Source organism: Blennius ocellaris (genome assembly GCF_963422515.1).
Source record: "Blennius ocellaris genome assembly, chromosome: 5".
In the NCBI taxonomy this organism is placed as follows: Eukaryota; Metazoa; Chordata; class Actinopteri; order Blenniiformes; family Blenniidae; genus Blennius; species Blennius ocellaris.
Genome location: NC_137654.1, coordinates 29,141,769 through 29,159,718, shown reverse-complemented (window position 1 = coordinate 29,159,718; position 17,950 = coordinate 29,141,769). Strand labels below are relative to the sequence as shown.

Here is a 17,950-nt window from a genome sequence, read left to right as displayed (position 1 = left end):
CCCTCTCCTCACATAAATCCCCGTTTCCATCCGGCTCTTTGATGGAACAACTCAATTAAGCAGCCGGCGTCAGAGGGGAGATTACATTCTGCACCACGCTGTAGCGGAGGGTAATCACACACTCCCGAGTCCGGCTCCTCTGACAACAACCTCGCTGCTTCAGCTCCGAGCTCCGAGCACAGCCGAGGGATCGGGCTGCCACTGCCATGCACACACACACACATAAAAAAAAAAACCCTGCTGCATTAAATAGTATGATAATGTGACCAGCAGTGGGTCTCCTGAGCTTTGCTGCCATGGAGAAGGATCCACACACTCACACACTCACACACTCACACACACAACCTCATTCACTTCAACACGCCCTCTTCAGCAGCAGCAGCTGTATCTTCATCTATTGTGTGAATGTGTGCAGTGCAGTATGTTTATGGATGTTGTACAGATGGTAACAAGTCATTGTCAGGCGTGGAGCCTCCATCCCTCCCTCCCTCCCTCCCTCCCTCCCTCCCTCCCTCCCTCCCTCCCTCCCTCCTCTCCTCTCCTCTCCTCTCCTCTCCTCTCCCGTCGCTGAACCAGGTTCATCTGGGACAAGCTGCAGGCTACTGAGGCATGGCAGCAGAGAGAGAGAGAGAGAGAGAGAGAGAGAGAGAGAGAGAGAGAGAGAGAGAGAGAGAGAGAGAGAGAGAGAGGCTCACTCCTCAGCTTTATGTTACCGACTGCATGTTTGCGAGTCGAGTTCTTTCATGATATGCAAATGTGCAGCAGGTCACGGCGGACACAGGCGTTAGCGGCCTACAAGGGGAACGACCCTGCAGCTCACGAAAATACAGATTTTCTCCCTTCGTGAAAGGAGCTGGAGGAACATTCCGGCATGATGGGGCTGCAGTGGATGACGGGGGGGGGGGGGGGGGGGGGGGGGGGGCTTCTGCGTGGCGTGCAGCCAGGTGAGCCTCCTCCTTTCCATGGGCACACCTCCACAGTCTGCTGCGTGCGCTGCCCCACCCTTATTTTCACTCTGCTCGCCCCCCCCCCCCCCCAACCGGCCGTCTCCTGTTGATATCCGCATCTCTCTCTCTCTCTCTCTCTCTCTCTCTCGCTCTCTGTTTTTGAAATCATCCTCTTTTCTCTGCCTCCAGAATCTGTGGCTCAAAATCACGCCGCTTCATCACAGACTCACTGCAGCTGCAAGGAGACGAGACTGGCAGACTAGGAAATTGTTGAAACTCCGAGCCGCAGCTGAGCTCCGTCCTCCACATCAGTGAAAATCATCGCAGCGCATCATAATCACGGGCTGTGCTTAACATGAAGCTATTAGCTGGGGGGTGGGGGGGGGCGGTGAAAATAAATATTCATAACAAAACTGCAAAGCAGAAAGAGGAAAATAATGTGTGGGGGGGGGGGGGGGGGGGGGGGGGCAGCTCCCTGTTATCTAAATGCCTGCTAAGCAATGATTCAGCACACTTAAAGTATATTAAATGTGTTTTTTTTATCCATATTTCATGATGCGACTGATTTAAACTGGACTAAAAAGCACTTTTGTACGACTGGATTCCTGTAAACACACATCTGGGGAAAACAAAGTGAATGAAAGGGAGGAATAAAGTGCTTATTGACGTGGCACAATGGCACATCAGCAGCGCTGCGTGTTTCAGTATTGATGTCAGAGGAAACCCTGTTGCATGCAGCACACACTGCATGTCCAATGAGCAAGAAGAAAAAAAAAAAAAAAAGAAAAAGAAAAAAACAGAGAGAGAGACATATTCTTCAGAAGAACCAACAGGTTATCCTTCACACATGTTTTTTCTTCTTAGCAGTTTAAAGTACATCTGTGGAAATATCTTGTTTTACCATCGTTGATATTAAACAGATAATTCATCTTGTCATTACTGTGTTGGGTAACTGCGATTTACAGAACCGTGAACACACCTGACGGTACAATCGTTCATTTCAGTGGAAAAAGCCGACAAAGTGATGTTTACAATGCTGGATGTCCTTTTTTTTTGTTGTTTTTTTTTTTTTTCATACATCCGGTGAAGACGAGGCGAAGGTGTGATCCCACCGCCTCCGCCTCACGGCCCAATTAGAGCGCTCCCCACCTCACTCCCGCTCTGCTGCCATTAAATGACAAACTGTCCGTCTCCACACAAGAAGAAGAAAGAAGAAGAAGAAGAAGAAGGAAAAAAAATAAAATCCTCTTACCTCCACGACGACGCTGCTTTCCTCCGGCGACTCCTCGCCTCCCTTTTCTCCTCCTCCGCCTCTTTCCTTATCTACTTGTGCCTTTTTCTTCCTCTCCTCTGTGAAATTGATTGCGCCCCTCTCGTCCGTGCTGATGCTGCAGTGATAGAAAAACACACCCTCCTCCGGCCGAGCGCTCCCTCTCTCCCTCCCTGACTCTCATTGGCTGCCTGTTAGAGGTGACATCACCCCCTTTTCCCCTCCCTGCCTCCTCCTCCTCCCTCCTCCCTACTCCCTCCTCCTCTGTAGCCTCCCTCGGTCTGTCCTCACCTCACTGTCTGTGGGTTTTGGTCCGTTCCTCCATTGTGATCCTCTGTCCTCTGGTTTCCTCCCGTGTCACAGCCTCAGGTTTCCCCTCCGTGCGCCGTGGCGAGCGCATTAACATATTAACATACAGCTCAGGTCCTCCACCACCTCCTCCTCTCCTCCTCCTCCGTCACTGCAGACTCTCCAGAGGTAAAACAATGTCAGGTTTTTGCGTCAGTAATCGCTCAACTTTTTTTCATCCTCTAAGCTCTTATAATTCATTGTGCCTCTACGATTAGAGGCTGCAGTTCATTATAATATAATCTCAGGCATGACTGAGATGAGCGTTACATAATGGAAAGCCTGGAGAGGAGGGGGGGGGGGGGTGTGAGGGGGTGTTGGGGGCACGCAGACGTAAAGATGCCCTGATTCCCGGCTAATAAAAAGGCTGTTTGTTGTGACAAGATAACACAGTTGTTAAATGTCACTGGGAGGCGATAATCCGGCGCACGCCCTGATTAGAGGTCTTTATTTACACGCTTTGGTCCACTGCGCCATGATTACGATGAATCTATAAATCACTCACTGGTTATTTTTCCTCTGCAGCCCCAAGTTCAGAAAAACAACATGTCTTTTCTTTTTTTTTAAAAACACTACATAAACTGGCACTTTAAAGCGTAAGCCCTCCTTCTTACTCCAAAGCCCTTTTGGATCCGCTCAACAATTATTCCTCTCGATTTCACACCAGCAACATTCAAACACTGGCTGGGCTTTTTTTTTTCTTTCTTTTTTTTTTTATTCTCTGCCTGCAGTCTCAGATCAGTTCACCCCTCGCTGTTTTAGGATTACTCCGACTGCGACTGCTCACACAGGTTTTTTTTTCTTCCTCCTACTTCCTTGTGGGGCTGCGGCGTCTGAGCGCGATGGAGAATGTTTTCACTGTTGTGACACGCTTGTATTTATTCTTGGCGGGGGATTTTGTTTCTACATTTAAGGTCCTGGAACCGTTTTCTGCTCTGGAAGATTGAGCCACAACTACTTCTGCGTCTTCATTCACCTCCTCATCTTCCTCACCATCCCGTGACCTTCCTTTCGTCTCTTCATCCTCTTCATCCACACCCAAACCACCGTCTCCACCCGCTCTCCGCCCACCATGAGCCGCCAGTTCCTCTGACGTCCTTCCTCTTCGTCCTGTCCGTTCTCCTCATCCTCAGCTCTGCACGAAAAGAATCAGCTGGTTTACATGTCTTAGAATAAGTTTGGAAGTTAGAATTAGTTCATCCAGTTAATTAGTGAGTTTACTTCATTCATTGTAAAAAAAAACAAAACAAAAGAAACTAAAGTAAACAATTCAATACACAACAGAAGAAAAGTTTTTAAATTCCTCAGTGAAAGTGAGAAGAAAGACGATTAAACTTATATAATATTATCCTTTCCATTGGAAATTAAAAGCAAACAGTAAATAAACAATCAAAATGGCTGCTTATATAACGTTTTAGTAAAAGAAAAAAAAAAAAACTTTTATTCTCCTATGTTTACTTTGCATTTCAGTAAGAATCTTGTTTAAATCGCTTTTTGCAGTCTGCCGCGTTTTTAGACTCTTTTGAGTCGAAATTGTTTCATAACTGGAACCATTTTTACCGAAATGCAGCGAAACCTTACTTTGCTCCTAAATGTGTTTATTTTTCTAAGACTTCTGTTCCTTTGTAGTTAAAGTTTCTTTCTCATTATAACAATTACATTGGCCTGTTGGATCTCTGCATATTTTTTTGATTGATTATTCTTATGGCTCTTTTCTGCAAGGTGAAAAGTGACTTACAGCCATTTGGCCAAACTTCAATACAGCCGGCGTCACTTATGGAACAACCAGAGAATAAATAGACAGAGTGATGCAGCTATTACAGTTTATTTTTAATCAATATCAGAATTCAAAGTTTCGGGTCTTGAAAATCTGTTAACGTTCCATAATAATGGCCGATTGTTGCCCGGAAGCCAACATGTGCCGACATTTTATATTTCTATTAATATTATTCAAAGGTTCTATATACATGTATGTATTTTTTTATGCACTGGTGAGTTGAATCAATTTCATATTTCTCAATAGATCTATATTATTTCCTGTACATTTCAACTTTACTGTTGGACTCGTCTCACTCATTCATACATCTTCACCTCTAAAAATGATTTTCTTTCCTGGTTACTGATCCTAACCTCTCGTCCACTTGGCTGCAGCGACTCCAGGTGAATTCTGTTCCTCCGACACGGAGATCTAAATGAGGTAAAACAACAAAAAAAAAAACAACAAAAGCTGCACTGTTCCTAAAAATAAAACTCAGGTAAGTGGGGCAAGCAGCATGGCGACCAGTGAGAAAACGCCGTTCCCACCGAGCTGCAGTACTTTTGCTTTGTGAGGCTCCAACCCGAGCATCTGCCCGCCGCCGTGCCAAGCGCTCGCACAAAAAGCCGCGTCGGCAGACAGACGGCGAGGGAACGATGATTGATGACGGCGGAGAGGTGAGGAGCTCGTGGAGACCGGGAGGAGAGGCTGGGAGGTGGAGGTCAGAGGCGATGGCGGCCGGGACGCCAGGAGGCAGAACAAAAACACAAGGAGGGTTTCAGGCCACGTGCCAGAACTGATCTTCACGCCAGAGAGGAGCCGACGTGTGTGTTTCTGAACAAACGGATCAACTCTCATTTCAGTGGCTTCATGTCTGGTCTGTTCTCTGTTTCTTTTGACTTTTAAGAGTTGACGAGACGCTCGCACTGTTTGGAATGATCACATTTTAACGTTTTGACCTTCCAGCGGTCAAAAAATGTTTTTGAGGATCATCTGAATGAGTTTAAAACCAAAACACAGATCACAGGAGATAAACAATCAAACAGAATCACATTTAGTTCTATTTGTTTTGTTTTTGTTTGGATTTTGGTTATTAAACTCTTAAATGTGTAATTTTATTGATGATCAAATTAAAACCAAGACCCAAAACAATGGAGTACTTCTAATCATCTTTCTTTCTTTTTTTCTTTCATTCTTTCTTTTTTTCTTTCTTTGCTTGTTTGTTTGTTTGTTTCTTTTTTCTTTGTTTGTTTGTTTGTTTCTTTGTTTGTTTCTTTTTCCTTTTTTCTTTCTGTTTCTTTCTTTTTTGTTACTTTCTTTCTTTCTTTCTTTGTTTCTTTTTTCTTTGTTTGTTTTTTCCTTTCTTTGTTTGTTTGTTTCTTTCTTTCTGTACAAATAGAAGTCGCCTGCTATTCCTTATTTTTGAATTTTAAGAAATCTAATCTAAAACAATGTATCAGATGTTATCAGATAATTAGAAATGTATTAAATAAATGGTAAATTGTTTCTATTCTCTACTTTCATATCAGCTACACCTTCAGTCTAATGCAGGCGTTTCAAACACATTTTAGTTTCAGGTTCCACATTCAACCCAATTTCATCTTGACTGGTAAAATAGTGCAATAGAAACTTTTAAATTTAAACTTTACAGTTTTTCTTTGTTGTGGTGCAGAGTGAAATGAAAATGTCTATATCTTTGCACAAAAACAAAAAACAATTACGACCAAGCTCAACATGAAGTAATTTAGTTAAACCTCATGGTGCAAAACACAGTGAAACCTCAGGAAAACAAATTCTCCTATTTCTATTGAATTACGCTTGTTTTTACAAACTCGCCCTGGCAGCATCACCGGAATCTCCGCTTGGGTCTCAGTGTTGTCTTCTATCACTACTCTTAAGAAAGTTGTTTTAGAAAAAAATCTAATTTTTAGTCTATTTGTTCGGTGGTTCGGCCGGATTGGAGCCTCTTGCGGACCAATTTTGTTAGAAGTAAACTTAACCCGATCATGTTTTTGGCCTGAGATTTTAATTTTGAGTTTAAATTTCTAAATACAAAGGGAGAGTTTACCAAAAGAAGCTCAAACAGGAAGTCACAAGGATTTCATGTTCATGTGATGAGTCATTTAATCTGCTCACACAGAGAAATGACTGTGAAGCAACATGACCAGTGGAGGACGGAGGAAAATGAGCCTCCCTCAAACCGGTCGATGGAGATCATGTGCCTCAGAATGCTTCACCTCCTCGTTTAGGGAAAGTTTTGCTGAAGGAGGACAAGTTGTTGACCGTTGCAGGTTGAACCTGTGCGTGACGAGACTTTTTACCTTCGTGCCGACCGCTCAGACATCCGGTGAAAACCACTCAGCTGTGAGAGACTCCTCAACCTGTCCTTGCAGAATCCTCTCTGCTCTTTTTCCTTCCTCCGCTGTGAGTGAGTCAGCTGCAGAGAGGGAAGGATGTCTGAGGAGAAACAGAGAGAGAGAGAGAGAGAGAGGGGGGGGGGGGTGTTATGAATGAACAAGTTGGTGGAAAAAAACAGATGCAGTCAGCAAAAGATGGAGAGAGAGAGAGAGAGAAAACAGTTCCATCAGCCTGAAGAGTGAGGAGGAGACCGGGTAATATAGTAAATGGCTGCAGAGTGGGTGTGGAGGTGCAGAGATGGAAGAAACTGAGATGGAAAGCTGGAAGCAGGGAGGAGGAGGAGGAGGAGGAGGAGGAAGCTGCAATCAGACACTCCACAAACAAAGGGAGACATGTAGTGATAAAACCACTGCTTAACTCTCCACAATGTTAATGTCAAACAAATACAAACCGAGACGAGGTCCGATTCAGGATCTGGAGACTTCTGAAATAATAATAATAATAATACTTTAGACTCACACACAGTAAACAAGAGACTCACATTGAATTGATTGACTATTTGATCACTATTTAGAAATTCAGCAGATTATAAATACAAACAGTAACGAGCACTGTCATGGCTTATACGTTTTTTTAAATTGCAAACACTGTATCAGTTATAACACTCCGAATAATACATTTTATTAAAAAAACAACAACATTTGTTCCACCCTGAAAACCCATTTAACAAGAGTTCTTCTTCATTGTATGGAAGCCCGCTGGGAAATAATGTATTTCATTTAATTCTCTTCCTGGAGTAACTTCCAAAAACATCCTTCAAATCTTCATCTTGCACCATTTAATTGAATCACAAAACAGCCTGATGATTCACACATGTGAAATAAATCTCCAACAAACAGTTGCATCTTTAGCTCTCTCCGTTAGCTTAGCATTAGCTTTAGCTTTAGCCACTTTACGCCTCCCGACAGTAACATTTAAAGATTGTAAGAAACTTTCGTCACGCAGTATATGCTTATAATATATTGTAGGTATTTAAATTAGCATCAGCTTACCTTTGCAAGAAGATATCTATCATCTTCATGTTGGTTGTGAATGTTTTCCCAGGTGTTACGTTGAGTTATGCATGCGTGCTAAACGCTGCCCCCTCACATGGACTGCTGGTGAAAATACTGGATGTTAAACCTGTCTGGTGCACGTCAGTACAACATGGCAGTGGAGTTACATTACTAAGTAACTAATTAGAGTTCAGTTACTTACAGAAACTGCAAGATTTTATAGCTCAAGTCGTCTAAATTAGTTTTACATGATCGGTCACATTCATCCATGACTGGAACGTCAATCATATCCAGAAAAACATTTTAAAAAATTGGTGACTTCTTGACATAAACCTTCTGAATCCAGAAAAACGATCTCTAAATACTTCTGATGTCGATCATTAAAGAATACATCAAGTTTTCTTTTACACATTGTTGTATTTTGCATCAAAAGAAGAAGAAAAAAAATTCCTCTCAAAGATCTTAAAGCGTGATCAAGACGGTTACTTCATGTCTGTCATTAAAACCTCACAATAATATAAAATTACACGCGTTTATGTTTAAAAAGAAACGGAAGAAACAACGGGTGAGTCTTGTTTTGAGCCCAGAGCACCAGAGGCCTCAGAAACAACATGTAAGAAAGAGGTGATGACAACGGAGCCAAAGATAGACGGGGAGCGACAAACAAACAGCTCAAAACATCGCGGCTCCTCCGACAGTGCAGCTGCTCGGCCTCCGGGTTGCTGATGCGGCTCTCGTTCGGAGAACCATTGATCGAGTTAAAGTCATTACGTGGCCAGAAGGTCAGCCAGCCGTCTCTGACCCGGCGTTAATCACTCGCCTAATTGAAGGGAAATGACTCTGATTTAGTTTCCCGGCCGTGTTTTGCGAAGGAGCGGCTGCTTGGGTTTGACCGACGCTCCGCTCGCCAGAACGCATCTTATTAGGACGCGAGCGGGTCGGCGTGGCTCGCCACGGGTTAGAGCGCCATCGGAGGCGAGACGCCGTCCGTGACGGACAACGAGCGCAGCCCCCGGGGCCACTGGTCCACGCCAAATTCCTTCAGCGTCACTGTTTTTGAAGGATGTCAAAGTATATTTCACACGTTTAGAAGGATTGTTAAGTATATTGGACACAAAAACATCATATATATATTTCATTGTGAAGCCGTCTGCAGGGTTTGGGTGAGATCTGAGGCCAAGAGAAACAAAGTCATATGATACGACACCGGCTGTATCTGGACATCATATACTAGATATGTGAAATTACATTAAAATAGTAGATTAGATCAATTAGAAATCACAATATGTAAAAGTACATTATACAGGATTTATTGCCCTCCGGTCAGAGCGGAAACAGCGACTCGCAGCTTACGTGCACTCAAATCCCTCCCATTCATATTCAAATGTGTGTTTTGCATAGACTCTGTTGGCGTGCAGACGGCGTGCCACGCCGTTGAAGCCAAGATGATGTTTACTTTTACTTTAAAAGGATTTTTTTTTTTTTTTTTTTAAACTTTAATCATCCAGAAAGAGAAACGAGCCCTTTACCGTCCTCTATCTAGTGTTACAATCCACCCGCTGCACGTTACATCATCATGCAACAACATTTGCATTTTCTGCAACGCGGTGTGAAAAGTGGTCCCCCCCCCCCCCCCCCCCCCCAGGGACGCTGTGGCCGTCTCCACGGACCCCCGAGACACGTCTACACATAAACAAAAGGATGTTCGGCAGTAGAGATGACGCGATGAAGGGGACAGACGGATGAAATGCCACAAGATGCCCACTGCTGTGCCACCGGGGGGGGGATGGGGGGGTAGATGGCAACCACAGAGACTTAAAACCAACAATATAATGGGAACTTTGACCTTTACAGTCGACACACTGTCAATCCTGGTTGGAACCCTTCCTCTCACCCCCCCCAGAGTAAATCAAAAGAAAAGAAGGGAAAACATGGATGAATGCAACAGATTAGTCACTGTGCACCGGGGGGGGGGGGGGGGGGTGAGGGGGGGTTGGGGGTGGGGGGGTGTAAAAAACTCCTCTGTCGCGAGTTTCTGGCGCTCGGGGGCCGCGACAGCAGCGTGATCAGGGAGGTGATGACGAAGCCGACAGATCGGCGACGTCCCATCACGCCCCCATCAGGCGGAGCCGTCAAAACCCGGGGGCGCTCCTGTCCACCTCCCTACGTCAGGCTTCCGTCTCTTCGTCCGGTTCAAGGAGTTCGCGGCATTTACCGAAAGGCACACGAACAAGAAACAGAAAATGAGATATACAACTCGTCTACCGTGAACATACAACGGATGATTTACGGGGGGGAGGAGGGGGGAGTGGGGGGGGTGACAGTGGAAGCAGCGTGCCGCCGCCCTGTCACATCCCTGAGATCTTCTGCAGGCGAGTTTATCGAGCTTTCATCAAGGCCGACTTTCTTCGTCAGACGATCGCGGGCCCTGCAGACGAAGGGTTAACCAGTATAAATATCTCTCAAGCTAATTAAAAACATTAAGCCAATTACTCTAATGAACTGATTTTTGTCCCGTTGCCCGACCAGAAAAAAAAAAAAAAAAAAGCCCTTTATCATCGTGCCGTGACGCCGTGATTTATTCCAGCGCCGCTAAACGCTGCAGCGGCAGAATGTATCAGGCTGAGAGCTTCTGGCCGCAGCAGCAGAGTCGTTCTCGTTAATGAACTCCACCGCTGCTCATTTCCTCCTCGGCGCCACCACCGCCAGTCTTTACAAACCCGGGCTGTACGTCGGGTCGCCGACGAGCCCTGCTGTCTGAAGGATGCCGTCGTGACCCGTGTGGACGTTTGGCCCGTCCACACGTCCCCTTTAATGTCCGTCCAAGTCTTTTCTTCGTTTACGACGAGATTTGACTGGAAATGAAAAATTATTTCATTGATACATTCTGATGCGAAACAGCGACACGCCTTTACAAAGTCACCCTGACAGCGTGGCTCAGAGACGAGTTTGTTATCTTTTACGGCAGCGTTTGTTTTATTATTATTATTATTATTATTATTGGTCCATATCAGTAGGAGCGTTGTAATGAAGGCTGCAGGTTTTTTTTTTTAGCTGCCCCGTGAACGAGCTCTGAAACCTTCATTTTTTTTCCATTTCTTGTGATGCTTTTAGATTTTACCTCTTTGTCTGATTGTTGTCCCCCACCCTGATGTGTTTCACCTCTCGCTTTGGTTTATCATCAGTTTTTAATGGGACTTCTTCTCAGAGATCTCAATAAAAGAAAATGCCCCCTGAATGCCAGATTTTTTTTTGTCTCCCTCTTCTCCAAACCACTCCTCTTAATTTCAACCTGCGATGCGTTCCTGTAAAAATTAACGACTTTCCTCACGAGTGCGCGGTTTGATCTCCCCCGCAAGGACGACGAGTCTCTTCAGTGTGAGTGTGGGCGTGTGAAAGGACGTCTGTCTCCACTATGGCGTTAAAAAAAAAACAATAAAAAGAAAAACATAAATTAACAGAGTGACGGCCACAGAGCTGCACTGAACATTGGTCTGCTTCCAGTGGCACTGATGCCTTGCTCAGGGACACCTTGGCACGTTTAAAAACGCTTCCTCCGCTGCGGTTCAGCCAGTAAAGAAAATACCCACAATGCAACAGCTGCAGGAGACGTTTTGGGTACGTTTCACTGTATGTTGCATCAGTTTTCATTAAAATTTGCTTTACGTTGACAATCCAGTCATTTCCTGTAGTAATTCTTAAGTTTTGCGTCGTTTTAATGTCACAATGAATTTAAATTGAATTGAATTTATTATGGCTCTATTTTACAACTCCGGCCCTTTATGAGCTTCACGTGGCCCCTGATCTAACGTGTGTTTGACACCGCTGGTGAAAAGAGAAATACTTTACCTTTAGTATTCAAGGTTTTTCATGATGGATTATAAAAGAACGGCAATAAATGAAGATTTTCAGGAGTGGCTGCTCTATATTCCACTAACTACATTATTATGGGAGCACGTCACAGGTCAGTTAAACCAGGGATACTCAGACTTTCTATTTGTTAAGAAGGACGATCCAGTGGTTCTTTGCCACACTTGCAAATTTTGGAATTTGTCCACTTTGGAACCGTAGCGAGTGAAATATAAAAAAAAAAAAAAACATCCGCGGTACAAACACACAAATAATTTAAACTGTTGCAGCAGCGAGTCGTTTTGCATGCAAGAGACTTCACAGGAAGCGTCCTTCCTGTTCGCCCGGCGCCCAGGAAACGCACAGCGAAAATCTCCCGTCACGGCCAAAACCCGCAGCGCGAATTACTTTGTTTTCTCCTTTAATCGCACCGACAGATGCGTACGGAATACGTAAACGAGGTGTGACCGGTGTGGGACGGAGCATCTGGGCGCCGGCCGGCCGGCCGTTACCCTGGAGTCTGAAATCCCCCCCCCCCCCGCATGACAGCACTGTAATTTCATTTAGCACGCCTCAGCACGCAGCAAATCAGACATGGAGGCTCCCCACTCCTCCTCCGCCACCGGTGTGCAGGTTTCAGCGTGGAGGTGGGGGTGGGGGTGGGGGTGGTGGGGGTCAAGGGAGCACAACACTGCTGGTCGGGCCCCGGTACGCGGCCACGGCTGTTTGGGGTCCTCGGGTGGAACAAATTCTGAACGCAAGAGCAGTTCTGAAGGAGGTGGAGGCGCCGGGCGGGGGACGATTGAGAGAGAAGAAGAAGAAGAAGAAGAAGGGATGACAGGCGCAGACGTGGGGCTTTAGCTGGTGGAGCGTCTGACGGGAACCACGGCGGCAGAACAAATAGACAAACAGGAGGAGGAAAGGATTCAAGCTCGACACGCTGTGGTTCTACTGATGGAACGAGCAGGAGGTTCAGTCACATGGTGGTTTCAGGAATCTTTATGGTTGTTATGGTGATTAATATGAGTATACTTCTTTTATTAGCAAATCTGAGTTTTTCCATAAGGCAATAAAGTTTAAAAGCTTTAATTTTATTTATTTCCTCTATTTTTAGAGGATTTCTTTCTTCTTTACTGGAGTGTTTAATTTTTTTTTTATTTTTACTTATTCTATTTTTTGTGCTCTTTTTTGCTCTTGTTTACATATTTACATATTTTAATTCTTAAATTTTATAATTTCTGCACCTTTTCACCTTTAACTGTTTGTGTTTCCCTCTGGGGAGGAAAAAAGCTCTATTCTTCTTCTAATTGTATGTTTTCATAAAAATGTAATTTAGTTCATGCAATGTTTCTCCTGGCTCATCTGATAAAAAAAAAAAAAAAAAATCCTAATTGTTAAAATAATAGGAAGTGAGCGAGCCAGTGCTTCACTGCAGGGGGCGGTATTGAGCACTCAGGTTTATATTTGTTCTTCTTTGGCTATTTTAAATGTGTTACTCATTTTTCAAGGTTCATTCTTTTTGAGATCTAATGAAATTAAAACAAAATTCCATAAATATTGAGTAGCCTATATAATTAAATAGATTTTCTTAAAAATACCAGAGGAGAGAAACTTTTTTTTTTTAAACATTTGATCTATTTATCTAACTGAGCTGTTTCATTTCTTTTATGGTCAAATATGAGTCCAACTGATGCTTGTATTCTAATAGCAAATATAAAACATAACCGCTCACTGAGTTCGGTGAAGCCGGAAGACGATGGACGTTTCTCACTTTTAGCATCGGGGGTCAAACTCGTGACCTTCCCTGATCTCTGACCACTCACTGTGGTTAATATTGCATTTCTCCCATAATCACCCATTTCACACAGTGAAATAGGAATTACGATGTTCCATCAAAAAATTCATATCTGCAAAAAGAAAAATCTAATAGAAAAACTCAACCAACCTTCACAAGAATAAAACGTGTTAATTAAAATTATTGATTTATTAGCTCAAATGTCAACTTGAGAATGAAGAAAAGAAAATCTGCTCCGTCAAGGTTTGTTTAACAAATTATCCAAAAAAAGGGAGAAAAAAGATTTTGAGAAATAAATTAGTTCAAGTATTTAACAAATCTCCTATACTGAATCACAGAGTGACAAGTTTTTTTTTTATATCATCAAAGTGTAATCAGAACATAATAAATCGAATCCTCACAAATAGTTCCCGTGAAAAATTGTATATTTCCACTTTTTAGTTAAAATCTGTTCAAAAAAACTGAACTAGTTGATTAAATATAAAACATGTTTGTGTGTCAGGTTGGATTCCGTGTCCAGGCGTCTCTCTACACGTGTTGAATAAAGTATTTGACCTGTAAAAGAGAAGGAAGAAAAAAAAAAAGCCGCCAGCTGAGCAGATTCGGGTTTAAATAATTCACTGGCTTCTCGTCGGTGTCGTTTTAGCAAAGACTCACCTGGACGTTATCGTCTCGTCACGCTTGAACGGCGAGGAAATAAATCTGCTCCGGGTTCAAACATCATCCGTCTCATCACGGCCAGGAAAATCTTGATTATTTATCAACCGACCAACCATTTGCACGAGCCATTCATTGCTTCAATCTTTCGATAAAGCTGCATCGGCTGACCGACGGCCTGGAATCGAACCCGGGTCTGTTTCTAGTGAGGCGGCGGTGCAAAGCACTGCTGGAAGAGGCTGAAAGAGAATCTGCATATCGGTTGTTAATATGATAAACAATGAAGACCTGAAACCGTCACGTTCAATAAGTTTTATCCTTTCATGTTCCATCATTTCTGTATAAGTTTGCAAAGAGATTCATAATATTATTGCATTAATTGGAGATCAGGGGTCACATGAAGCCCAGTTTGTTTAGAGGCGATAGAAAAATACATTTTACCGCCGTTTTACGTTAAAAGAAAATAAAAAATTTAACACTTGCAAAATGAAACCCCTAGAAAATGTCGTCTGATCGTCACATCCTGGATCCTTTTTAAAAGTTAGATTTTTCCCACGTTACTCAGAGAATGCACATTTTCCTCGGGAGCCATTTAAAAAAAAAAAAAAAGGGAGCGTTCCCAGTGGCTCTGAGCTCCGTCGTCGACTAAAACAAAACCAAAAATGCAACTACGGCTTTCAGTTTTGGCTTCAGAAAGTTTAAACGGCACCACGCAGCGAAAAGATCAGAGCAGCTACTTTAGTAATTCCAGACCTCAATGGAACCTCCAGTGACTCAAATCAGTGTTTCAACTGGCAATGATGTAAAAAAAAAAAAAAAAAAAAAGATTCTTATGAATTTCAACTGAACTCAATTTTAAAAAGAAAGCATTTTCCCAAAAGCGCTCACATTTTTACGTTTCTAAAAGTTTGGGTTGAATCTTGACACTTGATTTCAAACACGTGAAGTCGGAGTTGCTTCAATGGTTCCGGTTCTAGACGGTGATCATGGTTTACATGTTCTCCCTGTGAGTTACGAGGTTCCTGATGCTCCCGGTGCCCAGGAGGTTAAATAGAAACTCTAGAGTGTGTCTGTGTTGAACTGGTGACGTCTGATCAGCTTCAGGCCAACAGACGTCCAATTAAACCGTAAAAAAAAAAATGTTATTTTGGAGAAAAAAAACAAAAAACAAACCTAATTTAATTATTTCAAAAGTCATTTCTGAACTTAACAGTTTCCATTAACAAGATTTCACACGCACCAAAATTGATTTGCTTTCATTAAAGCGACTCTGCCGTCGAAGCCGAGAAAAATAAAAAAAACCCAACATGCGACGAGATGAAATTTGTAAAAAGGTTAATTAAAACGTGGCGAATCGATCTGCATCAAACTTCAGAGACATTTTGGCTCGAATCACTACTTTTTTTTTAGTCAGTTGCTCCTGAGTTTAACCCCCCCCTGCCCCCCCCCCCCCCCCCGCCGGTTCAGTTTGACTGCGGAGGAGGAACTGAAGGCTGCCAGACGTTAAAAGCAGCAGCAGGATTCGAGGATTCGAGGATTCGGCTTTCAGACGGCGTCAAGCCGCCGCAGACGAGATTGAAGCAAATTTCCCCGAGTGGTGGACTGGAATCACGGAGCCGCCGCGAAAATCAATCGATGAAAGGATGATTGCAGAGAATCTTGTGGGATTATTCCAACAGACGGACGACGAGTCGACTCGCCGCGGACGACGTCTGAAACTCTTTAAAATGAGACAATGAACGCAAGTTTATGCATTTATTCATGTAGTTATTCCACTCTGATTCAAAGGCTCAAGGCTGGGTCAGCAATTTAATAGCCAAAAATACTCTAGAATTTGTGGTTAATGTTTTTTTTTTTTTCCTTTTCTCTACCTCCTTCAGGTTTTATCCCCCCCCCCTCTTCATTACTTTTTGTACCATCCTTCCTTAAAAATGCCACAAAACTTTTTTTGAAAAGTGCATTTTTGTGAATATCTCCAAAACGTCTCAAGTTGTCCATACACACCCCCTCCCCGCATAAAAATGTCCCCCGTCGTCGAGGCCCGTGAGGTCACAAATTTGCAACAGGAAGCCGCCAACATTTTTTTCCCCAAAGGTTTTATAACCATCCTGTTCAAACAACATTCTCTATTTTCTTTTTACACAGCCAGAGAACAAAAAAGATTGAACATAATAAACTCCCAAACCTTTTGTACAGAGAAATCAAACTAAATGAAGAAAACATCTCTTATATTAGTCCATGGTTTATCCTCTGAAACCCCGTCTTTTGCATTTTTTGCCATTAGTCAGCGACACGTCGGTGTCAGAGTGAGGCTCTGCGTGGTCGCGGTGTCAAGTCCGTTTCTCTTGCTGCTTTGATCCCTTTGTGTGGTCACAAAGCAGCAAGTCGAGGCCATTCAACAAGTAATCCGGTCACGTCTATGATGGTGTGTGTGTGTGTGTGTGCGTTCAAAGGTCATCAGTGTGAATATGTCGGGAGTAGGCAGACCTAAATTAAGTGTATGCATGTGTGTGTGTGTGTGTGAGAGAAAGAGTCTTGTGGTTTAAGCCAGTCCGAATCCCTCCGAGCATTCCTGAATGGCCAGCAGCAGCATGTGTCTCAGCTTCTCGTAGCTCTCGTAGGCTGGAAGGTCCAGCTGGTTAAAGCTGAGGACGGAGGAACAGAGACATTTATTTATTTACATGACCACGTCGTCTCTTGCAGAGCTTGGCGAGTGCCGAGCGGCCGTGTGTTTACCAGGTGTGGGCCGACGGCAGGCGGTCGGTGGACCGGTCGTCGCGGTGGATCTGGAACTTCTGGATGCCGTTCATGCCTTCCAGGGCGGCGAAACCCTGAAGAGGAACCTTGGACGTGCCGGTGACGAACTGCAGGAACTTGGCCCGGTCGGCTTGATCAAAAGACCTCAAGGCCCGCCAGAACCACTGGATCTGCATTTCACAGGAGCGACGGAGGGTTAGAGATGTCTGGGAGAGGAATAAGAGTGGAGGCCCGAGACCCGGTGACGTGGATCCGTCCCACCTGAATGGAGCTGGACTGGTACTTGTGATATTCGGTGTTGGCCTTCAGGTCGTCGATGTCGATGGTGGGCAGACCGGAGATGAGCAGCTCCAGCTCCTGCTCAGTGAAGATGGAGATCAGCCTCTTGGGGATTATTTCGTAGAATCCCTCCAGGAAGGCCGCCAGCTGTTTGCGGATTGCACCTGGAAAACGGGGTCAAGTCGTCACTTCGGGCTCGTTTCTCACCATTTACCTTCAACGTTACATTATTGACAACCTGGAAACTGAGCAGCAGCTGCAGAGAGACTCTGGAGAAGCGCCTCAATTTTTCTATTTAGAATTTGAGTGCTGCCACCTAGTGGCACCAGTCAAACCTGCATTTATTGCTTGAACGTCTCATAAATCCTTTCTATTCCAACATGGATTTTGTCAGTGAAACTGAGAATTGGTGATTAGACATTTTTTGCAGATGGGGAAACTCCTCACCTGTCATCTTCATCTGGCACACCAGGTGGACGTACTCCTTCTTGTTCTCCTCTGTAACAAGGATGTTAGCTCCATTTGGCTTGAGGTCCCTCACTTCACACACCCCAAACTCCTGGACCTACACACACACACACACACACACACACCAATCCAAGCAGAGTGATTTAGGAAAATCTTTACAGAACTGTCACGAAGAAATGAAATGCCAACTTGCGAGGTAATGAAAATATCAAAAACCAAACGAACCTCTGTGCTGAATGTCAGCTCGTAGCCCAGTGTGGACACGTCGTTCTCCAACAAGTACACCAAGCCCTGGAAGAATGGGTAATCCTCGCTCTCCATGTCCGTGTATCTGGTGAAGCCAAGGAAAGCAGGTTATTTAGGACCATTAAAGGGGCTCGTCATTTTACCGCGCTCGCTGCTCCGCCTCGA

At 44.1% G+C, this 17,950-nt stretch overlaps 2 protein-coding genes across 17 annotated transcripts in view; both read right to left on the bottom strand.

Annotated features, from left to right (window-relative positions):
• The window catches only part of l1cama (L1 cell adhesion molecule, paralog a), a 40,862-nt gene extending 38,531 nt beyond the window's left edge, over positions 1-2,331 (bottom strand). For 2 of the 3 annotated variants that reach the window (XM_080497342.1, XM_080497344.1), the window contains exon 1: positions 2,200-2,331. The gene's annotated coding sequence lies outside the window, so the exon portion shown is untranslated. The remainder of the gene's footprint in view (positions 1-2,199) is intronic. The other variant, XM_080497343.1, reaches the window with a different exon arrangement.
• Positions 2,332-15,777: 13,446 nt separating this feature from the next.
• huwe1 (HECT, UBA and WWE domain containing E3 ubiquitin protein ligase 1) overlaps positions 15,778-17,950 on the bottom strand; it is a 34,806-nt gene continuing 32,633 nt past the window's right edge. For all 14 annotated transcript variants that reach the window (XM_080497280.1, XM_080497269.1, XM_080497274.1 and 11 more), the window contains 5 exons: positions 17,765-17,870; positions 17,519-17,636; positions 17,054-17,235; positions 16,772-16,962; positions 15,778-16,680 (listed from right to left, as the gene is read on the bottom strand). In XM_080497280.1, coding sequence (XP_080353406.1) covers positions 16,578-16,680; positions 16,772-16,962; positions 17,054-17,235; positions 17,519-17,636; positions 17,765-17,870 — 700 coding nt within the window. In that variant the 3' untranslated portion in view covers positions 15,778-16,577. The remainder of the gene's footprint in view (positions 16,681-16,771; positions 16,963-17,053; positions 17,236-17,518; positions 17,637-17,764; positions 17,871-17,950) is intronic.